General features: G+C 60.7%; 1 protein-coding gene and 1 long non-coding RNA gene across 2 annotated transcripts in view; one reads left to right on the top strand and one right to left on the bottom strand.

Moving 5' to 3' along the window:
* Positions 1 to 21,891, bottom strand: part of LOC145721380 (uncharacterized) — a 229,223-nt gene extending 207,332 nt beyond the window's left edge. Inside the window, exons 1-2 of the long non-coding RNA XR_014145033.1 lie at positions 21,417 to 21,891; positions 21,085 to 21,296 (exon numbers count right to left, since the gene is read on the bottom strand). This is a non-coding gene — a long non-coding RNA (uncharacterized LOC145721380). The remainder of the gene's footprint in view (positions 1 to 21,084; positions 21,297 to 21,416) is intronic.
* The window catches only part of RADIL (Rap associating with DIL domain), a 61,633-nt gene that overhangs the window by 32,133 nt on the left and 5,273 nt on the right, over positions 1 to 24,227 (top strand). Inside the window, exons 3-9 of the mRNA XM_081819031.1 lie at positions 5,994 to 6,226; positions 7,841 to 8,479; positions 10,321 to 10,358; positions 16,213 to 16,373; positions 20,401 to 20,513; positions 21,887 to 22,124; positions 22,831 to 23,003. Coding sequence (XP_081675157.1) covers positions 5,994 to 6,226; positions 7,841 to 8,479; positions 10,321 to 10,358; positions 16,213 to 16,373; positions 20,401 to 20,513; positions 21,887 to 22,124; positions 22,831 to 23,003 — 1,595 coding nt within the window. The remainder of the gene's footprint in view (positions 1 to 5,993; positions 6,227 to 7,840; positions 8,480 to 10,320; positions 10,359 to 16,212; positions 16,374 to 20,400; positions 20,514 to 21,886; positions 22,125 to 22,830; positions 23,004 to 24,227) is intronic.

The raw sequence follows: 24,227 nt of genomic DNA, 5'->3' as shown, positions 1-24,227 counted from the left end.
TACCTTTCTATTCATTAGGCCTTTAATTTCTGTCAATGGTGTTGTGCAGTTTTCGGTGTTGTGGTCTGCACATCGTTTGGTAGACTTATTCTGTAGTAGTTTTGTGTTTCTTGACATGATTGTAAGTGGTGTCATTGCTTTTGCGTATCCTTTTCCCATTGTTTCTCCTGTATGAAAACATGATTGAATATGCACACTCACCATGTCTACTCACGTTGCTGATTCTAGTAATTTGTCTGTAGATCCTTTTGCGATTTCTACAAACACAATCACAGTGTCTGCAGAATAGTTATAACTTTCTTTCTTTCTTTTCAATTCTCAGACCTTTCGTTTGTTTTTCCTGCCTTAACTGCACTCGCCAGAACCTCCAGGGCATTGTTGAGTAGAAGTGGTCAAAGCACAGGCATCCTTGTCTTGTTCCTGATACAGGAGAGGGGGGCTCAGTGTACATTTGTTGAGACTTTTCTTTGCCAGTAGGCAGACTGCTCCTAATAAGCTAGGCTAACATATTCCCGTCCACCTGCGGTATTAAACCTTCATAGGGTTTAATGTGAGAATGAAGTGGAATTAAATGCAAAATGCCCAGAATAAGGCTGGCCATGCGGTAGATAGGTGCTCACCAAACTGTCTGTAAGTTAGTCGTTCTTTTTTGTGTATTTGGAATACAAAAAATTAACTTCGAGGACTGCTTGGTAGCAAGAACTCCATCCTGTGTCTTTGCTAAGGTAGAAAAGGGCGTTCTAGTTCAAGAGGACTTGCTTGAGCTTCCCTCTGCATTTTGCAGCAGGTGCTGTATTTCAGCAGCGTATCCCCAGCTGGTATTAGGTATCACTTAAAAAGTGTAATTACCCCGATTTTAGTGGAATTCCCTTACGCAGGACCATTTTGTTGCCCCATCAACAGCCAGTGGTAACCACATCTGTGAGACCTGGGCCATGGGGGTAGGCAACACAAAAGTTTCCCAGTTGTACATATTGTTTCAAATGCTCACAGTTCCGGAGGGAAGAGCAAACAGGATTCCGAGGTAAAACCTGCAGGTTAAATTTATTGTGCTGAACTTAGTGACGTTCAGGAAAGAGCTGTGTTTTTCTTTCCAGTGCTCTTCTGGAGCCAGCATCGAGCCCATGACCGGAGCTCTGGTGACAGCTACCCACTGTTTTCAAAATTAATTTTGCCACCCCTGGTATGGGCAGAGTCCTCTCCTTTCTGCCAGCAGAGGGAACATCTCACCAGCCTGTTGTGGCGGGAAGAGGGGCTTGCACGTCAAAGAGCCGTGTGGCCCAGGGTGTCACCCCCCACCTCTTCCTTCCCTGCCTGGCTGGCTGCGTCACCCCGCCACGTCTGAGCAGGGGATGAGGACCCAGGGAGCCCTGCCCCGCAGAGCTGCACGCTGGGGGGTTTCACCCCGGGCAGGAGAGGGGCTAGCTAGAGCCAGGGGCCGGGGAGAGCAAGGCTCAGAGCTCCTTTCTGTGAACGCGTCCATTCTCTCTCTCTCTCTCTCTCCATCACGGTCACACCTGCAGAGTAGGAGCCCCTGCCCAATTCCCGAGTCAGAGGCAAACAGTTTGGGCCAGGCTGGGTGGACCCTGTGCACCCATCAGCACCTGTGACTGAGTGTGCCTCCTGCTGCTCCAGCATCTCCTCGAGTTCAGTCATCCTCTTAAAATGTGGAAAGAAGGGGCTCCTGCGTGGTTCAGTCGTTAAGTGTCTGCCTTCGGCTCGGGTCATGATCCCAGAGTCCTGGGATCGAGCCCCACATCGGGTTCCCGGCTCTGCGGGAAGCCTGCTTCTCCCTCTCCCACTCCCCCGCTTGTGTTCCTGCTCTTGCTAACTCTCTCTCTGTGTCAAATAAATAAATAAAAAATCTTTAAAAAAAAATGTGGAAAGAAATATTTTGCTTCTGGGTCTGGTGCCTGCGTGTTTTAGCAAGTGTTAGGTGGCATGGTGGGTCCTGTGTGTGTGTCCTTGGTTGTGGACATGACGAGGTAGGTCCCATGTGCGTCGGTTGTGAATATGGCAAGGTGGGTCCCATGCGTGTCCTCGGTGGGAACACGACAAGGTGGGTCCCGTGTGTCCTTGGTTGTGAACAGGACAAGTTGGGTGCTGTGTGTGTCCTTGGTGGGAACACGACAAGGTGGGTCCCCTGTGTGTCCTCAGTGAGAACAGGGCAAGGTGGTTCCATGCGTGTGTCCTTGGTTGTGAACACGACAAGGTGGGTCCTGTGTGTGCCCTGGGGAAGCACAGAGGCCTCTCCAGGTTCTGATTACCCAGACCCCTGCTTTCACTCCTCTGCTGGGTGTGTTTCTGCTTTTCCACCAGAGCTGATATGTCAGGGTGGAATGGGGAGCCCCATATCTGCCACCTTTCTAGGAGTTGACCAACACTTATCTAGAGAAAAGAATTGGAAATCCAAAACTCAAGTTAAATTGGTAGGTGCTCAAGTAAGTTTACCAAGTGCTTGGTGCATTTCTGTAGATAAGGCTTTGTCTGGGGACAAAGGAGGGAGAGTGGCCCAGCAGGAGTTCCTATGCCTGTCTGCTGTGTTCCAGAACCTTCTGGGTGCTTTTACAAAGTACAGATTCCTGGGTGTCCCTCAGACTTATAGAATCAGGCCAGAGCCTCTGGCCCCACTGAGCTCAGTCGCAACATGGCAGGAAAATGTGTGGGATCAGCACATCTGGCCCATGGTTGGGGGGAAGCAGTTGTGATGGGAGAGTGGGCTTATTCTGGCCTCCCAGCTTTGGAGCGCATCTCCACCCACTTCACCCACGAGCAAGGCCTGACGCTCTTTGTAGGATGAATAGCTTCCCACCTAGGGTCCCTGTGCTGTGGAAGGTGTGGACCCTGTGGCCCTTTTATTTCATTAGAATTCCTTTGCTGAAGAACAGTGATTCCCGGTCCAGTCCCCCCTTGTGAATGAAATCCCCATTCGGTGGGGAGAGGGGGCAGGCAGAGACTCCACCTTTAGGTTCCTGACTCCGCCACCACCTCCCCCCGCCCCCCGCGTGCCCCCAGCCCTTGCTCTCTGCTCCTTAGCCACATCACAGGTGGCCCGGGCCCTGGGGACCAAGTGCCCTGAAAAACGCCTGCGCTGTGCAGGCCACTGGCATGTGCCATGCCTTTGAAGGTTTCTGGGGTACGTCTGGCCAGGATTCTGTCCAGCTGTGTGCCACCTGGCATCCTCCACCCAGAACGGGGAACGGTGTTTCCGAGTTTGGCAGATCTGTCCTGGTTTTGCGGGGTGCTCAGATGCATGGATCTGATGATGGCAAAGCTGAAGGAAAATCACATGTCAGCAGGGAAGGTGGCTGTCCTTATAAGCCCTCTGGAAGCCACAGATCCTCCTCTGAGCCGCTCCCTGGGCACGGGGCTGGGGTGCATGTCCGGCAGCCGTGTCAGGCGGGTCACATGCCTGGGGGAGGCCTGCAAGGTGTGTAGGATTTTTACTTTAAGAAAGTTTAAAGAAGTAAAAGTATAAAGAATAATGTAACTGACACCCATACCTTCCTCCCAGGATTGACCTAACATTTTTGTATCGTATTGATTTAGAGTTTTCTTAAATAAAACGTTGTCTGTATACAGTTACATATAAAGATGCGTTCTGGGGCATTGTGTGTGTCGTGCGAGCTATGGTCCGTTACATCATATGCGGCCCCAGACTCCGCGCCGTCCCCGCTGGGAGGCAGCCACTTCTTCCGTCTGCTGTGCGTCTTTTCTATCCGTTTTTTAAAAATAGCTTTCCACGCGCATATAGGTAACCTGTGAGCAACATGCGTGGATGTTTTCTGTGCTTTTGAAGCATGTAAACAGAGGTCTCCTTCCTTACGTGTTATGCTCCAGGCTGCTTTCTCCACCCACCTCTGGGTGCACACTTGACCCCGCTTTTCCCCCTGCAGCGTCTTTATCCTGTGACCACAGTTCCCCCAGAGGGTCCTGTGGCCCATTCAGTGTCCTCGCATGGGTGTCCACACGTGCGTGAGGGTCCTCCCGGCTGTGCCGTGGGCAGGGCGTGCGCGGGGTCGCGTCAGGCCCGTGTCCGCGGGGCGCTGTGGGCGCGTTTGTGTGCAGCCGAGCCGTGCTGCCCTTGGCGCGTGCCTTTGACGGTCCCCGTACCACTGGCCCGTCGGTGCTCACTGACTGCCCCGGGACCCAGGAAGGAGACCTGGGAGCCAGACCGAGCTGCAGTATTTAAAACTCCCCCAGAGGGTCTGCGTGCGGGCAGGGTGAGAACCATTGCTTTCCACAGCGGGGTCAGAGAAGCCGGCTCTGGACACTGGGAGGGCCGTCCGCCGGGGGGCGGGGGGGGGGTAGGAGCCCAGTTGCAGAGGGGCCCGGTCGGCGGGGAGCTCCCCTGTGTGGCTGCAGTCCAGGGGACACTGGTGTTGGTCTCAGGACTCATCCAGGGGGGCCGCTGGGCACCCCTGGGAATCTAAGAGGAAAGGACCACCTTCTCAGGCTCTGGACTTCTGGAAGGTCGTTCTGAGGTTCATCCTGTCCTATGGCTCCGTCCTAGATGGAGGGAAAGCTTTGGGGCTAGAACTTCATTCTGGACTGGTTTTTTAATGTTTCTTCTTTCAGGGATAGCCCCATGGTCACACAGGGCTGCTCCAAGTCCTGGGGTCTGTCATCCTTAAGAGTAGCACGTGGGACAGGGCATTGGGGGGGGCGGGAGGCTGGCTTCCATCTGCCCCACCAGCCCCTGCCTGCTCCCCTGCCTTCCCCCCACCCCTCCTGGCCCCGCCTGGCCCACACTTCCTCCTTCCACCTGCTCCCTCCTGCCTGCTCCCCTCCTTTCCTCCCTGTGCCTGCAGCCTCCTCCTGCCTGCTCTCCCCATCCCCGCCTGCGCCCCTGGCCCCAGCTGCTCCCTTCCCCACCCCCTGCTTCCCCGCCGTACCTCCCCCCTGCCCTAGACTGCCAGCCGCTGGCCGGCTCTGCAGCAGGCGGGGAGCAGCGGGCGCCAGGCAGACAGCCTCGCTCTGCCGCTCCTCCGCCCGCCTGGCCTCCTGCAGACCCGGCCTCCCGCGGGCTGCGGACGAGCTGGCTTCCTCCTGGAAGCGCCGGGGTCAGGTAAGGCAGCAGCCTCGCTCCGGCTAGCCGGCCTCCCTTCCTCTGGTTCTGTCCAGTCCGGGTGGAATGGCTGTAGGAAGGGAGGCTGCAGGTGGGGGGGATGGAGGCTGTGTGGAGGGGGGTCGGCAGAGGGCTCAGAAAGCAAACGCAGGGTCAGCCCTGACAGTGACGGGAGACTGGCCTCCTGGCTCCATCTGGCTTCTCGGCTTTCCGGCAGCGTCTGTTTAAAAGACCACTTCCTGGATGTATCAGACTCTTTCATGGGGGGGCACATGTGCATGCGTGTGCGTGTCTGTGTGCATGTTTGCGTGTGTGTGTGTGCGTTCTGACCTGGCCGTGGTGGGGGCGACCGCGGGAAGGAGCAGCCGTGCTGTCCTAGACACACCACCTGGCCCAGGACCCCTTCCTCCTTGTAAATGGGGGGGGCAGGGGGACTGTGCATAGTTCTCGTCTCACCTGATCTCAGCATGCACTCATGTACGTGCACACACGCGCTGTACCCCCCCCACACCCACAGGCATGCACGCACACGCACACACACGCTGGTGGGCCGGCAGGGCTCGGGGGACAGTGCAGCGACACACAGGACCCCCTGGCACAGTGACCTGGCAGAAGTCGATGCTGCCGTGGGTTTGGCGTCTGGAGGGGAGGGGCTGTGCTGTGGCTGGTTGGGTGGGTGGGTCATGGGCTCCTGTAAGGAGCCTCGGGACACGGCCTGGCTGGGCTGCCTGCTTTTCAGGGGGAGCCCAGAGGGGCCCTGGCCTTGCCAGGATGGGGTCAAGGGTGGAGTCCTGCGCACTTCTCCACAGATGTTGACCAAACTGCCCGGTGTTACAAGTGGGTCCATGCGATCTGAATTCAGAAGCGCCTAGAGGTGGGCCTCAGTTAGGCTCTGACTGTTTACCCCGTGTTGCTTCTGTTTCAGGGATCAACGCCCAAGCCCGGAGGCTGCAGCGGCACCGTGCCAAGGGAACCCCAGCCCTGGCTTCGGGGGGTGCCCGGAGCCCCCCCCCACCCCGGCTACGCCGCACCATCAGTGAGAGCAGCCTGAGCTCGGCCACGGCCCAGGGCCCCGAGGAGCGCAGCCAGGACACCATGCGCTACTCCCTCTACGAGTCGCCCCACCTGCTGCTCCTGCAAGGCTACAGCCCCCAGCACGTGAGCCTGCCCCTCCCCGAGGCCCCGCGCCCCGCCTGCCCACCGGACCCCGCCGGGAAGTTCTCAGGCTAGAAGGCCTTCTCCTGGCACTAGCTAAGTCAGCCCTGAGCTCCTGCGGCCAGTCGCTCTGATGATGATGAGGCTGCAGAAACGGGGTGGTGCGGACCACCATGCGGGGCTGTCCCAGATTCTGGAGGAAGTGGAGGCTTCCCTGTGCTTTGTTTCCAGAGCACTCTCCGTCCAGGCTACAGTGGGAGGTGGTGGGGAGGGGGCTCACCCGATACCAGGTTCCTTCTCAAAGAACGGTCGGCCACTTTCCAGATGGTGCCTGGGGCCATGCCGTGCCCTGGCTTTGGGGACCCCGACACAGGTCCACCCCCTTGTCCAGATGGTGGGTGCTGGGCGGACTCCTGTGGCACATGGCCTCGCGTGCGCTGCGGGAAGCCTTGTCTGAGGAGGCCAGCACTTGCCACCACTCCTGTCGGGGCCCTTGGCTGGAGGAGCGGAGCTTCCTTCCCTGCTCACCTGTTCATGCCGACTTGCTGAGCTCCCTCGGTCGGTGCACACCGTGCGGCGCTGTGGCTTCCGGTGCTCGGGTCTTCGCCATACCGAGCCCGGCCGGGCGCCTGCACGCCATAGGAATCGACAGGAGGCCAGCCGAGGGTTCCAGGCGAGGCTTTACCGGGGCCTATGCTCCAGCCCAAGGGCAACAGCGCAAGGGCAGGCGTCCTCAGGCGGACTCTCCGTGGGGCGGTCGGGAGGGTTTCTTCAAGAACCAGGTGGGCAGAGGAGTAGAGGTGAGGGTTTTCTTGGCACTTGCGTACTCAGCGTGCTTTTCCATACATTGCATGTCTCAGTAGTGTGTTAAATCCCCACTCCTGGGTGTGCGTTTTAGCATTTCAATGAGGGAGAGGTAAGTTGAGGGCTCCCGGTGGTCACGGCGCACGCTCGGAGGCCAGCGTTGGGGTCCAAGCTGGTGAGACGGGTGTGGCCTGGATCTCACGGGTTCTGCCCGGCGCTGACTCGCTGCTCTCAGTTGACATCCTGTTTTATGCGCTCCTAAGACCTATTGCTCCAGAAATGCAGGCTCCGGAGTTTTCTCATAGGAAGCTTTTTCTTTATGGAAGCGTTGCATCGCATTAGGGTTTTGGGAGAGGCTGGAGTCCTGTCCCTATTCTGTCTCACGAGGAGGCATCTGCCCTTGGTCAGCGGGAGCCACAGAGGAGATGCTTGCGCACGGCGTGTCACAGATCACCGGCGGGGGTGGGGGTGCTTGGCGACACTCGGCCGTGCCTGTGAACCAGGGTCTGTGCACAGCGCGGCCCTTGTCTGGCCTCTGTTGTGTCCAAGCTAGAGTCATCCCTGGGTGTCTGGTGTGCCCCCGAGGCTGCTCTGGGAAGCCTCCACCCCTGGGGACAGGGTGGGTGCCCAACGTGTGGCAGGCTGGGGGCCAGCAGCAGGTTAGGAAGGGCTCCAGGGCAGGGCTGGCCCGGGATGGCGGTCCTGGCCACGTGGCTTAGGTGACCAGAGACGGGGACACCCTTTCATTTCTTCCCCCTGACGGATTTGCCCGAGGTGCTGCCCTGCCCCTGAGGCCTGGGCTTTGCGTTTCAGGACAGCCTGGTGTACCTGCTGAACCGGGAGCAGCACACGGTGGGCCAGAGGACCCCCTCCAGCAAGCCCAGCGTCAGCCTCTCGGCCCCGGACATCCTGCCCTTGCACTGCACCATCCGCAGGCACCAGCCCCCAGGCCCAGAGCAGGCGGGGAGCGGGCTGGTCCTGGAGCCCATCCCCGGGGCGCCCGTCTCCGTCAACTTCTCGGAGGTGGGGGGCCGGGCCGTGATGCTGCGCCACGGGGACCTGCTCTCCCTCGGCCTCTACTACCTGCTGCTGTTCAAGGACCCGGTGCAGGCCCAGCCCCTGCCTGCCCAGGCCCTGGCCCGACTAAGCGCCGTGCCGCGGGGCTGCAGGATGTGCGGAGCCACGCTCCGGGCCCGGGGCGCCCCCACCTCTGGCTGCACGCGGGCCGCCCTGCCGCGGCCGAGGCTGCTGCGCCTGGAGTTCGAGCCCGAAGTGGAGGATGCGCTGCTGCAGCGCATCCTGACCCTGATCGAGCCCAGCGGTGATGACCACAAGCTGGCGCCCGCCTTCCTCCTCTGCCTCTGCGTCCAGCACTCGGCCACCCGCCTGGAGCCCGGCTCGTTTGGGCAGCTCCTGCTCAAGATAGCTAAGGCGATCCGAGAGACGGTCTGGGTCAGTCACCGGGATGCCGGGCGCTGCGGCGGGGGGCGTGGGGGGGGGCTGTGGCCACCTGGTGGGGGAGGTCAGGAGCCCCTCCTCTCCGAGGGCCGGCCTGCCCTGCCTATGCACACCCAGGGAGCCCGGGGTGTCCTCTGTGGCACTGTATCCTCGAGCAGTCGGCCGTGGCATCGGCAGCTCTGGTCCCGTGTCCCTCCCCAAGGCCCAGCCCAGCCGTGACATGGCCTGGAGCCCCGTGCTTTCTGCCAGGCGCAGGTTGGGCTTCTGCCAGCCCTCGGTGTGGAGCCCTCGTCAGCTCGGCGGTGGGGGCACAGGACTGGCTGACTTCTGTACGTGGAAACCCTTTCCTCCATCGGGGTCTCTAGAGCACGGCACCACGCGCGCTTGGGCCTTGCTGCGGGGCCCGCCTGTGCGCTGTCAGGTGTCGGCTAGTGCCCCTGGGCTCCACCCAGCACACCAGCGGCTCCCCTCCCCTCCCGGAAATGGCTCCGGGCACTGCCAGGCGTCCCCTGGGGGCACCGCTGGCCTGTCCCTGCAGGGCCGGGGGCAAGCGTGCTGCTGGCTGCCTGGGTCCAGCCCTCGCCGCCCCCCCACCCCCCCAGCGACTGGACTCCCCGGGGACCCAGAGCATGGCTGGTAATTACATGCAGTCCCTCCAAGAGACGCCCCTTCATCTCGGCCTGTAAACTGCATAGATTGTAGAAACTGGATAGAGTCCTCAGATTAAAATCACATTTAACATGTTCGAAACCTTTTAAAAGCAAAAGCCAACATGGGCTGTCATGTCCAGAGGCTTGTGTAAGTTATCCATGTGCATCGCGGGCGTCCGAGCCCACCTCCCAGGGTTTCCGTGAGGATTTGATGTTGGGACTGTCCTGGTGTGGTCACTTTCCTCGTGTGGTCTGTGCACCGGCCAGGTGAAGTCCATGCCATGCGGAGCCTGACCACACCGGGGCCCGCGGTGACTGTCTACATAGACCACCGTCCCATCCTAAGTCTGCTCTGGGCCAGACACTTCCTAGTGAGTCAGATGCTGTGATACAGGTGCTGTACCCCACGTCCCAGCTGGGGAAACCGAGGCTTGTCGGGGTGAACAAGCTCATCCAAGGTCTGGAGCTCAGAAATAGAGGAGTCTGGATCCGGGCCATCCCCTGCGTGCTTCCCCACATGCTTCCCCCTGTGCTGTTCATGAGCTTCAGCCCTGGTCTGTCGAGAGCCCCAGATGTTTCATTTGTCTGTCTGTTGGGCATCAAGCGCTCTCTGTCCTACTCTCTAGGGGAAGATCCTAGAACAAGTAACGGAGGCAGCCACTGGGGCTCTGCTTAGCCAGATAACAACCTGCTACTAAAGCAAGAACCATTTCTTGATTAAAAGAGACGGAAAATGTTGGCTAAGCCTGCGTCCTGCCAGGATGTTTAAGTGTACTTGTAAATACGCAAGCACACATCCATGTACTCATTGTCCCGGCAGCTGATGTTGGAAAGCGTATGTTTGAAGCTTAACCGTATGAGTGTTAGTCGAGACTTCGTTCTGGTGTTTGTAAAATGTTTGACCTGCTTTACTATTTCTTAACACGCCGGGGGTTATGTCAGCGAGCTGGGTGTAAATCGTGTCTGTTGCCGGAAGTATGCAGGTCATATTCAGGAACGGAACGGAAAATTACCCTTCCCAGCCTCGCTTCGCGTAAACAGCCCGCACGGTACAGGATGTCTGCAACAACAGTGTCGTGGTTTTTATGTGGATGGTGTACCGTGGATTTAGTGGTGTTCTCATTGAGTATATCCTGTGGTATCCTGTTTTTTCTCATGTTTGCTTTTTTGTCTTTATAATTGTAGGAGAAAACCAAAGAACTGGCAGAGAAGCAGGCGCAGCTGTAAGTATGGCCCCCCTTAGGCCCCTAGTTCCCTGGGAGACCACCTCCCCATGGGGCCAAGACCCCGGGGGACCCCCCCAGACGCCTCTGGGGTCAGCTCTGGGCTTCTGTCGCGCTGTCCTTCTGTCTCCGAGTGGCTGTTTCCATTTCTGTGCTCGGCCCCCTGGGAAGCGCTGGGTTTGGGGAGTTTTTCCAGGGTGCCCATGAGCCTCGTCCTGCCTTCGCTTCCCCTAATGATTGTGCTAAAGCGAGCCTGCCTCTTTGGGAGAATGTACGACTCCCGACTTTGAGCTAGGGCAGTCCACATCCGTTCGCCCACGTCCGTTTTCATAGAAAGCACCGTTGACGCTGTCACACCGCTGCTGGGACTTGGGAAGCTGTTTGGCATTAACCAGAAAGACGTGCCCATGCCGCCACCAAGAAGTGCAGTCCCGAGGGGGCCCCGCGGAGAGACGCCGGCACACGGGGTGGGGGGCAGGCGGCGTGCTCTTAAGTCCTTGTCCATAAGCGCAGGTCGGAACAACCCACATGCCCCGTGGCAGCGTGCCAAGTATTTGTGCAGTGGACACTTGGCGACAGTGAGCACGATCACACTGTGTGCTTCGTCCACGTGGCAGAATCTGAGAACAATGCCGAGCAGACAAAGCACCCGGCAGAGCGCCCACGATATGACCGAGTGTGCATGTGGGTGAAGCCCACAGCTCAGCCGCCCCACTTCTGGAATGTGCGTGTGTGGTAGCGCCCAAGATGCCATGGTCAGGGGGTGGTCCCTGCCCGTCGCCGTTGGCGGGGGGCCACGCAGGACATTACATCGCAGCTGGCTCCATGGTCTGCTCGGCTCCTGTGTCTGCTGCTGGTTTCTGGAAGCATGCTGTCACCACATGCGCGTATGTGTCCTCCGTGGTCCCGCACGGGGTAAGGAGGACTCGTCACTGCCCCCCTTCGCCGGCAGGGATGGAAGCCTGGGTCAGGAGCAGCGTAGATTTGCAGTCACCCAGCTGTCCCGCCCGGGCTGGAAGTTGAGTGCACAATTCTTGCCCCTCACAAGTGCGTGCTCTCTGGCTCCTGTTGACATCAGGAAGTCAGAGTGGCATCTGGGGAAGGGTTTGCTGATGAGTGATGTGCTTCCGAGGCACGAGGAGGCAGGGGGAGGCTGAGGCTCTGCCGCCCGGCTCACCAGGGCAGAGCTTAGTGTAGACCAGGCCCCTCGGAGGGTGGTGGACGGTCTGCCCGAGGTGGGAGAACAGCACGGGCCTTGGCCTGCTAGGTTTTCCGTGTGAGGGGGCTAGCCTTGGGGGCCCAGGGGCAGCTGTGACTGCCTCACCCCCGCCCCCCCCCAGCTTGGGGGACAGCGGGCTTCCAGGGCTTTCTTGGGGCCTGGAGGGGATGGAGCTGAGGTTTTAGGAGTTCACGCAGGCCTCGCCCCAAGTACCTCCTCCTCCTCCTAAGTGCCTGCTCACCGGGGAAACCGAGGCCTTCCCCCCAGCAGCTCCTGCCTGGTCTGTGTTCTAGAACTTGTGTCGTTAGGGCCTAAAAACAATCCTGGGTCCATCCCCAGGGAATGCTCCCTTTCTCCTCTTTTTAAAACAATTTTGAATCACTTCCAACGTGGAAAAGCACAGACTATGTCGATCACCCAAGAATCCACACCCGAACTTCACATTATGAACATCGCGCCCCGCAGGCTTTGGATCCTCTTGTGCTGTGCTTCTTGTCAAATTGCGGTCAGCTGGTGCCTTTCACCGCGTGCTTTTTGTGCATCTGTGATCCTCACACCTTTCCCCGGAGTCCGTGAGTGCGGGCGCTGTGCAAGCAGGTCTTCTGATCCACGGCCCAGTCCCTGGGGTTAAGCCCTTCGTGGCTCCTGATTGTTGTAGCATACTGATTTTTGTGGGCATTTTAATTAGCATTTCCTCATCTGAATTCATACGTCAAATTCATCCAGAATTTTTTTCCCCATTGTCCTGGTCTGACTTTAATAGCAAGGTTCACAGAAGCTCAACTGGGCCGCCTGGTCTGTTACTGGTTCCCCGTGTCAGGTTGTTTGAGGCGAGGTCTCAGGCGGCCCCTGGATTGGCCCGTCCCATTTCTTCAGTGATTATTGGTGTATCTGGTTTTCAGCCTCTGCTTGTGTTGATTTCGGTGACTTCTGCTTTCGTTCTCGAAGTTACTGGAATAAAATTGTTCCTTATTTTCTCTTGGGACTGTTTTCATCTCTCATGTATTTAGTTCCTGTTGGGTTTATATCTTTCCTCTTACCTTCCTTTGATTTGTCTTCTCAGGGATTTGTCTGTTGTCATCTGTTTAAAAGGACCAATATTGTTGTTTCTGCTTACTTTTTCTTTGATTTCTGATCCATCAACCTCTTTATTATTTCCGTATTCTTGCATAATTTCTATTTTAACTTGATTAAATTGATTCATGAGTTATTTTAAACATCTTTTGGACTTCTTAAAATTTAGTTTTTATTAGCAAAATGCATTCGATTTTGTTTTCGGTAATAATTTCTCTCCCGTATGCTTCCCAAATAGATTTTAAAAAATTTGTATCAGAGCAGTCATTGATTTGATTTGATTTATTTTTATTTATTTTATTGTGATAAAAAACACTTAACATGAGAACCACCCTTTTATTTTTTTTTATTTTTCTTAAGATTTTATTATTTGACAGAGAGAGAGAGAGAGAGAGAGAGTGCACAAGCAGGGGAGGGGCAGAGGGAGAGGGAGAAGCAGACTCCCCGCTGAGCAGGGAGCCCGATGCGGGGCTCGATCCCAGGACCCTGAGATCATGACCTGAGTCGAAGGCAGATGCTTAACCGCCTGAGCCACCCAGGTGCCCAAAGAACCACCCTTTTAAATTTTGAAGTGTATATTAGCAATTTCCTGTCTCTCCCTCCCCAGCCCGGCCCCCTGGCTGCCACCGTTCTGCCCTCCGAGGCCATGAGTTGGACTGTCTTAGATATCTCAGTGGCATCATGTGATATTTTTCCTTCTGTGATTGGCTTATTTCGCTTAGCATAACATCTTCAGGGTTCATTCGTATCATAGCATATTGTAGGATTTCCTTGATTTTTAAAGGCTGAATAACATTCCATTGTATTATATACCAGATTTTTTTTATCCTTTCCGCCATCCGTGGACATTTAGTGTGACTGCACATCTTCTGTATCGCGAAGAGTGCGGCACGGAACGTGTAGGGCCCGAATATCTCCTGGAGATACTGATTTCAATTCCTTTGGGTAAATACCCAGACGTGGAATTGCTGGGTCATATGGTAGTGCTGTTTGTAATTTTTTGAGGAGTGTCCATCCTGTTTTCCACCGCGGCTGCACCCTTTTGCATCCCCCCCAGCAGTGCACAAGGGTTTCCGATTTCTCCACACCCTCACGACACTTGTCATCTCTTGTCGTTTTGATGATGGCCATTCTAACAGGTGTGAGGTGAGCGCTCATCGTGGTTTTGGTTTGCGTTTACCTGATGGTTAGTGATGCTGAGCACCTTTTCATGAGCCTGTTGGCCATCTGGAGGTCTTCTTTGGAAAAATGTCTCTTCAGGTGTTTAACCCGTTCTTTAGTCAGGTTGTTAGTTTTTTTGCTTTTGAGTTATAGGAGTTCCTTATAGATTTTGGAAATTAGCCCCCTCTCGGATGGATGGTTTGCAGATACTTCTCCCGCTCTGTAGATCGTTTTTTCACTCAGTTGATGGCTTCCTCTGCCGTGCAGGAGCTTGGCTGTGTGAGGTCATCCCACTTGTCTGGTTTTGGAAGTCCTGTCCACGGAATCGTTGCTTCCACTCGCACTCGCCTGGAGGGACGGGGCGGACCCCGCCGCCGCTGGCCCGCGCGCTGCCGTGTGTGGCTGTCTTAGCCTGCGCGCCCGGCGCGGACCTCGCTGCGAGTCGACACCGGAACTCCAGCTGGCAACACCTGGTGGTTTATTTGTCAGGAGAGGCCGGTCTGTCCCTTTGAGTTCTGGGTAAAATCGAGAAGGGCAGTGGATGTTGAAAACACAGTGGAATTAGGCCCCGAAGAGCCAGATTAATCCCTTCTTACTGACATGCACCTCTTCATGCCTGCGAGCGCACACGCGTGTGGGGCACGGGGGCGCCGGGGACGGGTTTGGAGCGGCACTCGGGGCTCTGGAAGGCGAGCGGGGGGCGGCGGCAGACCCACCTAGCCGTGAGAACAAGGAGACCCGGCCGGAGGCCAGCTCCTTCCCTCGCTCGCGGGAGCAGGGCGCACAGAGAGGTCACGCTGTGGTGACGGGGGTGAAGTTACGTCAACGAGAACAACGAAAGCGCAGGCACAAGAGGAACGTGTGAATCGGAGCCTGAGGTCCCCGCCTCGGGGACGACGCTGCCTCACAAGCCCGCCACCCCTATGGCCCCCGTGGCTTTTCCCGTGGGCCTCTTTCCCCGCGACCCTGGCTGTGACCATCACGAGTGACAGGGAGTCCCTGACTATTGTGGCGCCCACCAGGCAGGACGAAGGGCCCTGTGCCCTTGCCGGGCCCGGGGACAGCGCTGTCCTCGCAGATGCCCTGCCGCCGCCTGGCCTGCCCCTCACGATCCGCCAACAGCGACGCTGCTCGGGCAGGAGGTCCCTGGGACCGCTGGACAGCCAGCCCGGTGTCCCCCTCAGGCAAACCTGAGTCACGTCTGGGTGGTGTGATCATGACGGCACCGGAGACCGCGTCCCGGCCGCTGCAGCCGCCGGGCTCAGGGGCATCCTCAGGGGCAGCCACAGTGCGGCCCGCTGACCTGCCTCCGCTGAGCGGGTATGACGAGATGGGGGATCGTGCCCAGAAGACCGGCCATTGATGCTTGAAATTGCAGAATTCCCAGAGCTGAGCACAGCCTCGCCACATCCACCCCAGACTTCTGGAGAGGTGGCTCAGGACGGTGCCGGGAGCTCACGGGCACGAGGTCCTGCGTCCCAGGGGCTGGTGCACGGGAGACCAGAGGCGAGGAGAGGGGGCCGGGGTGGGTCTGGGCTTGGCCGGAGCCTGCTGGACGCTGGAGGTGGATGGCCCTGACGTCGCCATTGTCCCCTAGATAGGGAGCACGGAGCCTCAAGGTGTTGGCCTGGGAGGGAGGAGGGCCTCTGGAGGACCTCCTGGCGAGCTGGCCGCCCCTCAGGCTTGTAACCAGGATCAGAGGGACGGGAAGGTACCAGCCCCGGGCCTGGCGCCTGGTAGCTTTCTGATTTAACGAGCTGCAGCGACAGGTTCAGCCCTGGTGGGGGAGTCCGTGTGGACAGCGTGTGCGGGTGGTGCCAGGCCCATCTCAGGGGCAGCCTCTGGTTTTCTAACGGTGAACCCTAAATCTTCCAGTGCCATGCTCTGATTGCTGTCTGGTCCACTGACACTCGAAACCACCTTCCTGCTACGGTCACCTAGTTCTTAGCTAATCTTGCCTGTGTGCCTCCCACAACTGTTTGTTTGCTGTTTGGTTTTTCCGTTAATTACGTTAACGTAAATAACACACGGACTCTCCTGCTCCTCGTTCCGCGGGCCGGGGCCGCTCCCTCCCGGGGCGCACACACATTTGCACACGCTCTCCTCCGCGCTCCTTCCTTATTTACCCCAGTCTCAGAGGGAAGATGTGAGAACAGTCTACGAGAGCCCTTTACCAAGGGCTGTGGGCCCTGGCAGTCCTTCCTGTGCCTCATGGAGGGCACGTGCTTCCGGCCTGTCGTGTCCCACGGCTTGTCTGTGTACCCCCCCCCCCAGCCTGGCCTCGGTGGGGTTGGTGGTGTCCCATGTGGTGTCCCATTGGAACGTCCTCATGTGCCAAGTGCTGCATCCGGCCTCCCGGGGGACCGTCCCGGAGTAACTCTGGGTCCTCTGTCTTGGCAGCCAGGAGCCCATCTCCCTGGCCAGCTTCCCCATGGCCGGCCTGGTTCCAGACCTGCAGCACATCCTCTTCTGGATGTCTAACTCGGTGGAGCTCCTGTACTTCATCCAGCAGAAGTGCCCACTCTACATGCAGAGCTTGGAGGGGGAGCTGGACGTCACAGGTACCACGGGCAGCCGCTCCCGGGCGGGGCAGCGGGCCGTCCCCTCGCCGTCCGGGGTGGAGTCGGCCGCTCGAACCGAGGGAGGTGGCACTGTGTGTGTGTGTCGGGGTCCCTCCGGGGGGGTGGTGCTGGCCGTCGGGCAAACCCGCCCCTCGCGTCCCGGTCGTGTCACACACTCAGCGCCTCCCACCGCGAGTCGCTTGCAGAGGCCGGCCGAGAGCTCGCACCGCGGTGTCCGGGACGAGAGCCGGTGCCGGGCGCTGGTTGGCTTCAGGGACTCTGCCGCAGGGGATGCGCCCGTTAGAATCTGCGATGGCAGCACTGAGAGAGACTGCTTGGGGCAGCCGGGGGGCGGGCCGGGATTTCAGCTGCGCGCGCCTGGTCGAGGCCCGGGAATGAGCGCGGAACAGGGAGGGGCCGCAGCCTCCCGTGGGTGAGCCTGCTTTTGCTCCCCGCTCCCTCGCTCTGTGGCAAAACCAGAGCCGCTCACCCCGCTCTGTCCCTGTGGTGGGGGGGTGGGGGTGGTCCCCGGCAGGCGGGGTCAGCGGCCCTGCCTCTGAAGGCTGCCCCCGGAGCTGGGAGGGGAGCCAGGCAGGCAGGCCGGGCCTGGCCGAGGCTCCCCCCGTGGGCTCAGTCGCCGGACACTGCCTGGCGTGTGTGCGCTCAGCGGCGTGCCCCGGGGGTGGCCGTGGGCTCCGTGTGGGACAGCCCCGAGCAAATAGCCCCGGTGGCGCGGGACCCTGCCGAGCCCCCAGGAGGGGCTAGATTTCCAGAGCTGAGGGGCTCCTGGCTGCCGAGGATGAGGGGCGGGGATCTGCACGGGGCAGGCTGTCCTGCTGTGTGCTGGGTCGGCCGCCCGGGAGCTGTGCAGACGGGTGGGCGGAGGGCCAGCCGGTGCCGGGCCCCGCGGAGCCAGTGGAAGAGGCCTGGCCGGGAGGTGGTGGGGTGACGCGAGGCAGAGGGGGTGTGTCTGCCTCGTGGCTTCTCCGTGTGTTCTTAGCCCCACCTCTCAGTGAAAGGGACATTGGGAGCTTCCTTGGGCTTCTGTGGATATGTAGAGGAACGTTCTGGAAGCCTGTGTGTCCCGGTGGGCATTCAGGCCTGCTGACCTGGTTGCCCCCATCCCCGTTCCCCTTGGGTGGACGTGGTGCAAGGCGTCGGTGAGACCCCCCTGCTGCACTCTGTCCGCAAGGCCTGCGCCTAAAGCCGCCGGTTTCCTGGCTTTTCCCCCGAATGTGACGCAGATGACCCTCCCTGTGTGGCTCCAAGGCCAGGGCCCTCACTCTGCTCCCGCCGCTTGGGCTGTCCTGAGCTTGGTGCTGCCAGAACCCCGGGCCTCCCGCTCTCCAAACCCGCTGGTCTCCTTGGGGGCCTCCAGCTGTTCTGAGCGGAGGGGCACCTCTCCTGGACGTGGCGTTGGCCAGGGAGCTGCCAGGCCTCTGGCTCGTCTCCAGCGCATGCGGCCCTTGTGTGCAAGATGCCAGGAGGCTGGGGGTGTTGACAGGGAGTCCCACCTGCTCTGGCCCCAGCAGCGTCAGCCGGGGGAACTGCCCCCTCCCTGGCTTTTGGGCACAGTGTTGGTGGGTGAGGCCTGCTGACACCCCATCTCGTCTGCCCTGATTTCACACGCTCTGCTGACAGGCTGTGGTCTTTGGGCCCCACTGGGCCTGCCTCCTGGGCACAGGGACCCTGCGTCTGTTTCATTAAAAAGGCTACTTGGGGCTGATGGGGGCTCCGCTTCCTTGGCTGCGGCCTCTGCTCTTGGAGGAAGTTATTTTTGGTCCGGGGCCTGGATGTCGTGCAGCCCAGGCGATGCTGGGGGCGAGCACACGGATGGCCGGGGCCCCGCCCCCGCCCACCCCTGGGACCCCGCGGGCTGGGAAGCCGCAGCAGCCGGATCTGAGCGTCCCACAAACAATGTCCTGCGCGGTGCAGGCGCTGGAGGGCTCGGAGGAAAAATCACATCAGCAGAGGGCAGAGGCGAGGTCAGAGTCGCGTCTCGGCCTCCTGACCTTCAGCGGGAAATTTCTGTGGGAAGAATTCTGAAAACAGATGTTATGTCCTGAACACTGGAAAATCGCCTTTTCGTTCCGCAAACAATCTTTGTAGTCCGAAGCTCTTATCCAGGACACCTCCCTCCTACAGGCAGACGGAAGGTGGGCCCATCGGGGGTGGGGGCTGTTTCATCCACTGAGCGCTCTCTGGGAGCTTTGCGGCTCGGCTTCAGCACCTGTGGATCTGGGGGCCCGGAGTGCAGGCCCCCGGCCCTCCGCGAGGCTCATGCGAGCGTCAGCTTGGTTGGAAACCCCAGCAGAGCCCACACCATGGGTACAAGTGTTGCAGCTGGTTTTCCAGTGGCATCTGAGAGATTCGTGTGGCATCTGCTGGGAGCCTCCCTGTGGCTGCTGAGTCCTGGCCTCCTGCTCTTTCGGCCATCCCTCCTCCCACCAGAAGCCCCATGCCTACACGGCGGGTAGAGGTGGGCTTTCTCGGACAAGCTGGCCACGTAGGAGGCCCCCCACCCAGGCCCCGCTCTAGGCAAAAGCTTTGGAACTGGTTTCTTGGCCCCGTTCCTGCTGGCTTCCATCGGCTGTGGGTCGTGTTTGGTCTGCAGCTGCCATGGTCAGCAGTGGGGAGCCTTGCATGTTTCTGTAGGCCTGGGGTGCTGCAGCCCAGCGACCTAGTAAGAGCCTCTTGCTCCCCCAAGCCACGGGGCCCCCAAAGTTGCCTGCTTTGCCTCTCCTCTGAAGTCCAGTGAGGCTGCCGGGAGCAGCCAGACCCCACCAGGCTCGGTCCCAAATGAGACCCCACAGGCTGGGCTCTGGGGAGGACCCTGGGCAGGGGGGGGCAGGTCGGGCAGGTCTCTGGCTTCCCAAGCCAGGCAGGTTCCTGGGGAGTGAGGCCTTTGGGGGTGCACTGTGGGCCCAGGGGCGGGAGAGCCCCAAGCCCTGGAAAGAGAAGTGCCTCGAACAGGGATGCATCCCTGTTTGTAGGGGTGGGGTCTCTGATGGACTCGCATGCTGTTTCCATTCTGTTTGTCCAGCAGTGGGTGGTCTGGGTCCCCGTGCCCCGGGGAGGCCCCACCAGACCCAGCACCTCCATCCCAGCCCTGGGACGAGAGTCCTAGACCGTGGGGCCCACGCTGTGTGGTAGTGAAAAGGCTGTAGCCACACTGGACACGCACGGCCCAGCCGCCTCCCTGCAGGTCCTGTGATGACGTGAGGCTCTGAGAGCGTGGAGACGAGGTGGAGCGTCCAGGCCACGGGCACCCCTGCTAAGCGCTGGTGGGACACCGCGTGCCTCCGCGTTCTGGAGGCCCCTCAGGACATTCCTGCCCTGGTGGGGTTCTCTGGTATTGGGGTCCCTTTACAAGAACCCCTCCCAGAGGGAAGGCATCACCAGGCATCCACTGACACCCCCGTCTCCCCACTGGGCAGGCCCCCCAGGCTCAGCTCCCGCCCGTCCGGGGAGGCCCAGCCACCCGGGCCTGTTGTTCAGGGGGACCTGCATGGAGCGGGGCTGTCGAGAATCCTGCTCTCAGAGCAGTGTCTTCCCTGCAGTCTCTCCCGGCTGCTGGGGGCAGAACAGGGCATGCAGGCCATTTGGTTTCTCTCTTCTTGGAAACGTCACGCTTCTGTGGAGTGACGGTCTCCTTTGGAGCTCTGGCCGGTGTTCCTTTGACCTGCGTCCGGGGTGAGAGGTGGCTGCAGGGGAACTGGGGCAGAATCTGCTCTTGCTGGGGCAGCTGGTTCAGTAGACAAGGGGTCCGGGATCTAGTCAGTAACGAGCTTGCGATGGGCCTCACGTCACTTTAGCACTGCCGGGCCTGGAAGCGCGGGGCCGGCCGCCTCGGGCAGCACCTCAGCCCCGGAGCCCCGGAGCCCCGGGAAGGTGCGGCAGTCGGGTGTGCGGCCGGCCGGCCGGGCTGGCTGGCTTTGGTTATCGCATCCCCAAACCCAGCATGGGGGCTTGGGTGGGCGCCCCCCACGTCCCCACACGGTGACCGTGAGCTGCTGTCTCCTCGCAGGCTCCAAGGAGTCCCTGTTCTCCTGCACGCTGACGGCCAGCGAGGAGGCCATGGCGGTCCTGGAGGAGGTCATCCTGTACGCCTTCCAGCAGTGTGTGTACTACGTCTCGAAGGTACGGCACTGCGGGCTCGTTGGCAGACGCGGCAGGGTGTGCTCCTCCTGGCCCCCCGGGGTGGGGGGAGCTGAGGATTTTGAGCTGGACGGCTGCCTCCACACACTTGAGCCCTGGCTTCCAGCCCCTCGCCCTCCTGCCCGCCCCACCCTTGTCCGGGAGCCCGCCGGCTGCGCAGGGGCCCGCGGTGTTGGGGAGCTGGAGGGCTGGCTGCTCTGGGCAATGATTTGGAAGGTGGAGCGCGTGTTCCGTGGGCACCGGTGGGCACTGCGCTGGGCAGAGAGGACAATGGGGCCTCTGGGTAAGGAGGGGGGGCACAGGCAGGGGAGTGGAGAGAGGAGGGGCCCCTGTGGCAGGTGGTCCTGTGCAGGGGAGCCCAGGGGATTTGCTGAGACTGAGTTTTTTTTTTTTTTTTTAATTTTATTTATTTGAGAGAGAGATAGTGAGATGGAGAGCACAAGTGGGGAGGAGAGGGAGAAGCAGGCTCCCCTCAGAGCAGGGAGCCCGATGCGGGACTCGATCCCAGGACCCTGGGACCATGACCTGAGCCGAAGGCAGACGCTTAACCGACTGAGCCACCCAGGCGCCCGAGACTGAGTTTTAACTTAGAGGGACTTGGTGGTGGCATGGAAGCTGCCACCCTGCTCTCCAGCGGGAAGCAGGAGGGGTTAGTTGGAGACAGCACGCTGGGGACAATGCTTGGATTCCCTGTCTGTTCCGCACGGAGCTCAGACGGTCGAGTCAGGCAGCCCCATGCTCAGGTGCTCCCAGCTGCGGGGAGCCCTGGGTTGGGAAGGGCACAGCCTCAGTGTCTTGGCCAAACAGGAAGGAGCCCCCCACCCATGTGCCCTGGGGGTCCGAGTGGGGATGCGTGTTGCCCTTGACCCATCACCCCAGGATCACCTTGAGATGTAGTGGCAGCGAGGACTCCCCTCAGAGGTGGTGCCTTCACCTTGTTTCTGGGGAGCAGCCGACGCTGCCCCGTCAGCCCCGAGGCGAGTGTGGGTGCCTGCCGTCCTGCCAGGCCTTCCACCGGGGCCGTTGCCTGGCCCCCAGGCTGCTGCGCCCGGCTCGGCTCCACGGGAGGGGTGCTCCGGTGCTGGGGGTGTGGTCCCTCGGGGGACCCGCCGGCTGCTCCCTTGCCACCCTTCTGTCTGATAAGACAGGAGGGGTGCAGCCCCCCCAAGACCTGTGGGGCGTCTCCAGCAGCCCTTTGGCCGGGGCTCTGTGCCCCTCCTGGTGTCCTCTGCTGCTTTAGCCAGAGCTGGTCCCGAGCCCTCGTGGCCCCGGGCAGCTGGGGCCCGTTCAGCAGACCCGCGATCTGGCCCAGGCGGGGGGCTCGTGTGCAGCTGGGGTTTCCCTCTCGCCCCCAGTCCCTGTACGTCTGCCTCCCGGCCCTGCTGGAGTGCCCCCCTTTCCAGACGGAGCGCCAGGAGAGCTGGTGCCCCGCCCCCCAGCTGCCCGAGGAGCTGCGCCACGTCGTGTCGGTCTACCAGGCCACCCTGGACCTCCTGCGGCAGTTCCGGGTGCACCCCGAGATCGCCTCCCAGGTGCTGGCCTACCTCTTCTTCTTCTCCGGCACTCTGCTCTTCAACCAGCTCCTGGACAAGGGTGAGGCCCGGGGTGGGGAGTGCGGGGACCCCCACCCCTGCTGCAGAAGCTGAGCGGGTGCTGGGGGGTGCTGGGGGGCCGAGGCATCTCGCTGCCTGGGGTTCTGGCGGGCAGGTTGAGGCCCGGGGCAGCATCAGGAGTGTGCGTCAGTGTCTGCACACGGGCCGCGGGGTGGGGTGGGGGTCTGCTCGGGCCCTTCCTGGCTCCTGTTACCCCCACACAGCCCCACTGGGGAGCGAGGAGGGACGGGCTCAGAGAAGGGACTTGGCCTCTGCCCCCCAGGCTCCTCACTGCCAGGGGCTCGGGGTGCCAGTTTCTTCCAGCCACGGGCCCCGCTGGGACACGGGGACATGAGCATGCCATGCGTGCAGACCCGTGGCACACGTGTGTCCCCAGCGCGGCCCTCCCCGGCTGGTCGGGCTCCGAGGGCAGGATCCGGGTGGGAGCAGGCGTCTTGGCTATAGGTGTGGACGGTCTCTACATTGGGATTCCGTGGCTGTCCCAACCCCATCCGTGCCCCCCCCCCCCCAAGAGAGGGGTCCAGAAGCAGCCTAGTGGCCTTGGAAGCCCACGTACGGTTGTCAGGCCTGTCCCCAGAGGCTTGGAGTCGGGGAGGACAGGCGTTGGGGAGCCCCCTGGGGAGGGCGGGGGGGCACGCCTGCCGTGTGGGGAGCAGCTGGGCGTCACCTTCCCTGCCCGCTCCCAGGCCCCTCTCTGAGCTGCTTCCACTGGCCCAGAGGCGTCCAGGCCTGCGCCCGCCTGCAGCAGCTCCTGGAGTGGATGAGGAGCGCCGGCTGCGGGGAGGCCGGGGAGCGCTTCTTCCAGAAGCTTTCCTGCACACTCAACCTGCTGGCCACGCCCCGCGCACAGCTCATCCAGGTAGGGGGGTGCCCGACAAACCCGGAGCTGGCCTCCGGGCCCCTGAGAGCTCGCGGAGTGGCTCCCCTCCCACAGCCCTTCCCACCTGCAGGCAGGAGAAGGCCCCAGCGATGTCGGACCCCACACGGCACGGGGGGCTCTGCACGTGTGATTGAGGTTGGGGGACCCGAGATGGGGAGCTTACCCCGGCTTGTCTGCTGGGCCCCGTCTAAGCACACGACCCTTAGAAGTGGGAGAGGGAGGCAGAAGCGTGGGTCCGAGAGAGGACGGGAGGAGGGACTCGACGGCCCGGCTGGCTCTGAAGAGGGACCATGGGCTGTGGCGGCCTCCGGAAGCTGGAACAGGCCTCCACTGAATTCGGACGGCCCAGGAGCGCAAGCAGAATGCAGCCTTGCTGGCTCCTCGGTTTGGGCCCCACGGTTGCTGGGCGTCTGACCCCCCAGGACTGTCAGAGTGCGCATTTGTCGTCACGATGATCCCTGAAACCAAACCAGTGGTGTCCCTTTCCTGCCTGGCGAAACAGCCAGTGTGCCCCGGGGACGACGTGGAGAGGCCCGCACGGCCAGCGCTGCCGGGAGCGTCTGGACCAAATGGGCACCTCAAGAAGTCCCTTCTCTGAGCCCGACCCTCCTCGCTCCCCAGTGGTAGCCAGCAGGACGCTCCTGTGGGGACCGCGGACCTGCCGGTCTGCTGTAGAGTCAGACCCTCCGCCTCTGCCCGAGGATCACCACACGGCAGGGGTCATCTGGGTTTGGGTCACCGGGGCTCTCCGTAACGGCAGCTGCTGTCCGCCCCGCACCGCGCAGTGTGACCAGCTACCCGCACAGCGACCTCTGCTTCGTGCTGCCCACGCCGAGTCCCCCCGGCCAGGGATCGCTCAGCGGATACGGACAGTCTGCCACGTGTTGGGGACTAGGTCCGGTTCAGGTGTCTTGTAAGTTACTGGATTTTTTTTTAATTCTAAAAGTGACACATGGGTTCACTAGAGACAGTTCAGAAACCAGGCACATGTGTGCGGATCGCGGATGCAACATAGGCATTTGGTTGGCTTCTTGGCGGCACAAGCCCCCGGGGGGACAAAGAGCGCGGAGGAGACGAGCCCCGTGGAGGCCAGGAGGCGGGTGACCGCCTGAGCAGCGGAGAAGCCTGGCTCCTGGGGAAACCGTGTAGCCCTTACACGCGACGGGGACAACAGGGCCGGGAAGGAAGATCCTGGCGCAGGAG

This window comes from Leptonychotes weddellii, chromosome 5 (genome assembly GCF_054177405.1).
Source record: "Leptonychotes weddellii isolate Sample4059 chromosome 5, ASM5417740v2, whole genome shotgun sequence".
Taxonomy (NCBI): Eukaryota; Metazoa; Chordata; class Mammalia; order Carnivora; family Phocidae; genus Leptonychotes; species Leptonychotes weddellii.
The sequence above is the reverse complement of the archived record's forward strand: the minus strand, read 5'-3'. Positions and strand labels throughout refer to the sequence as shown.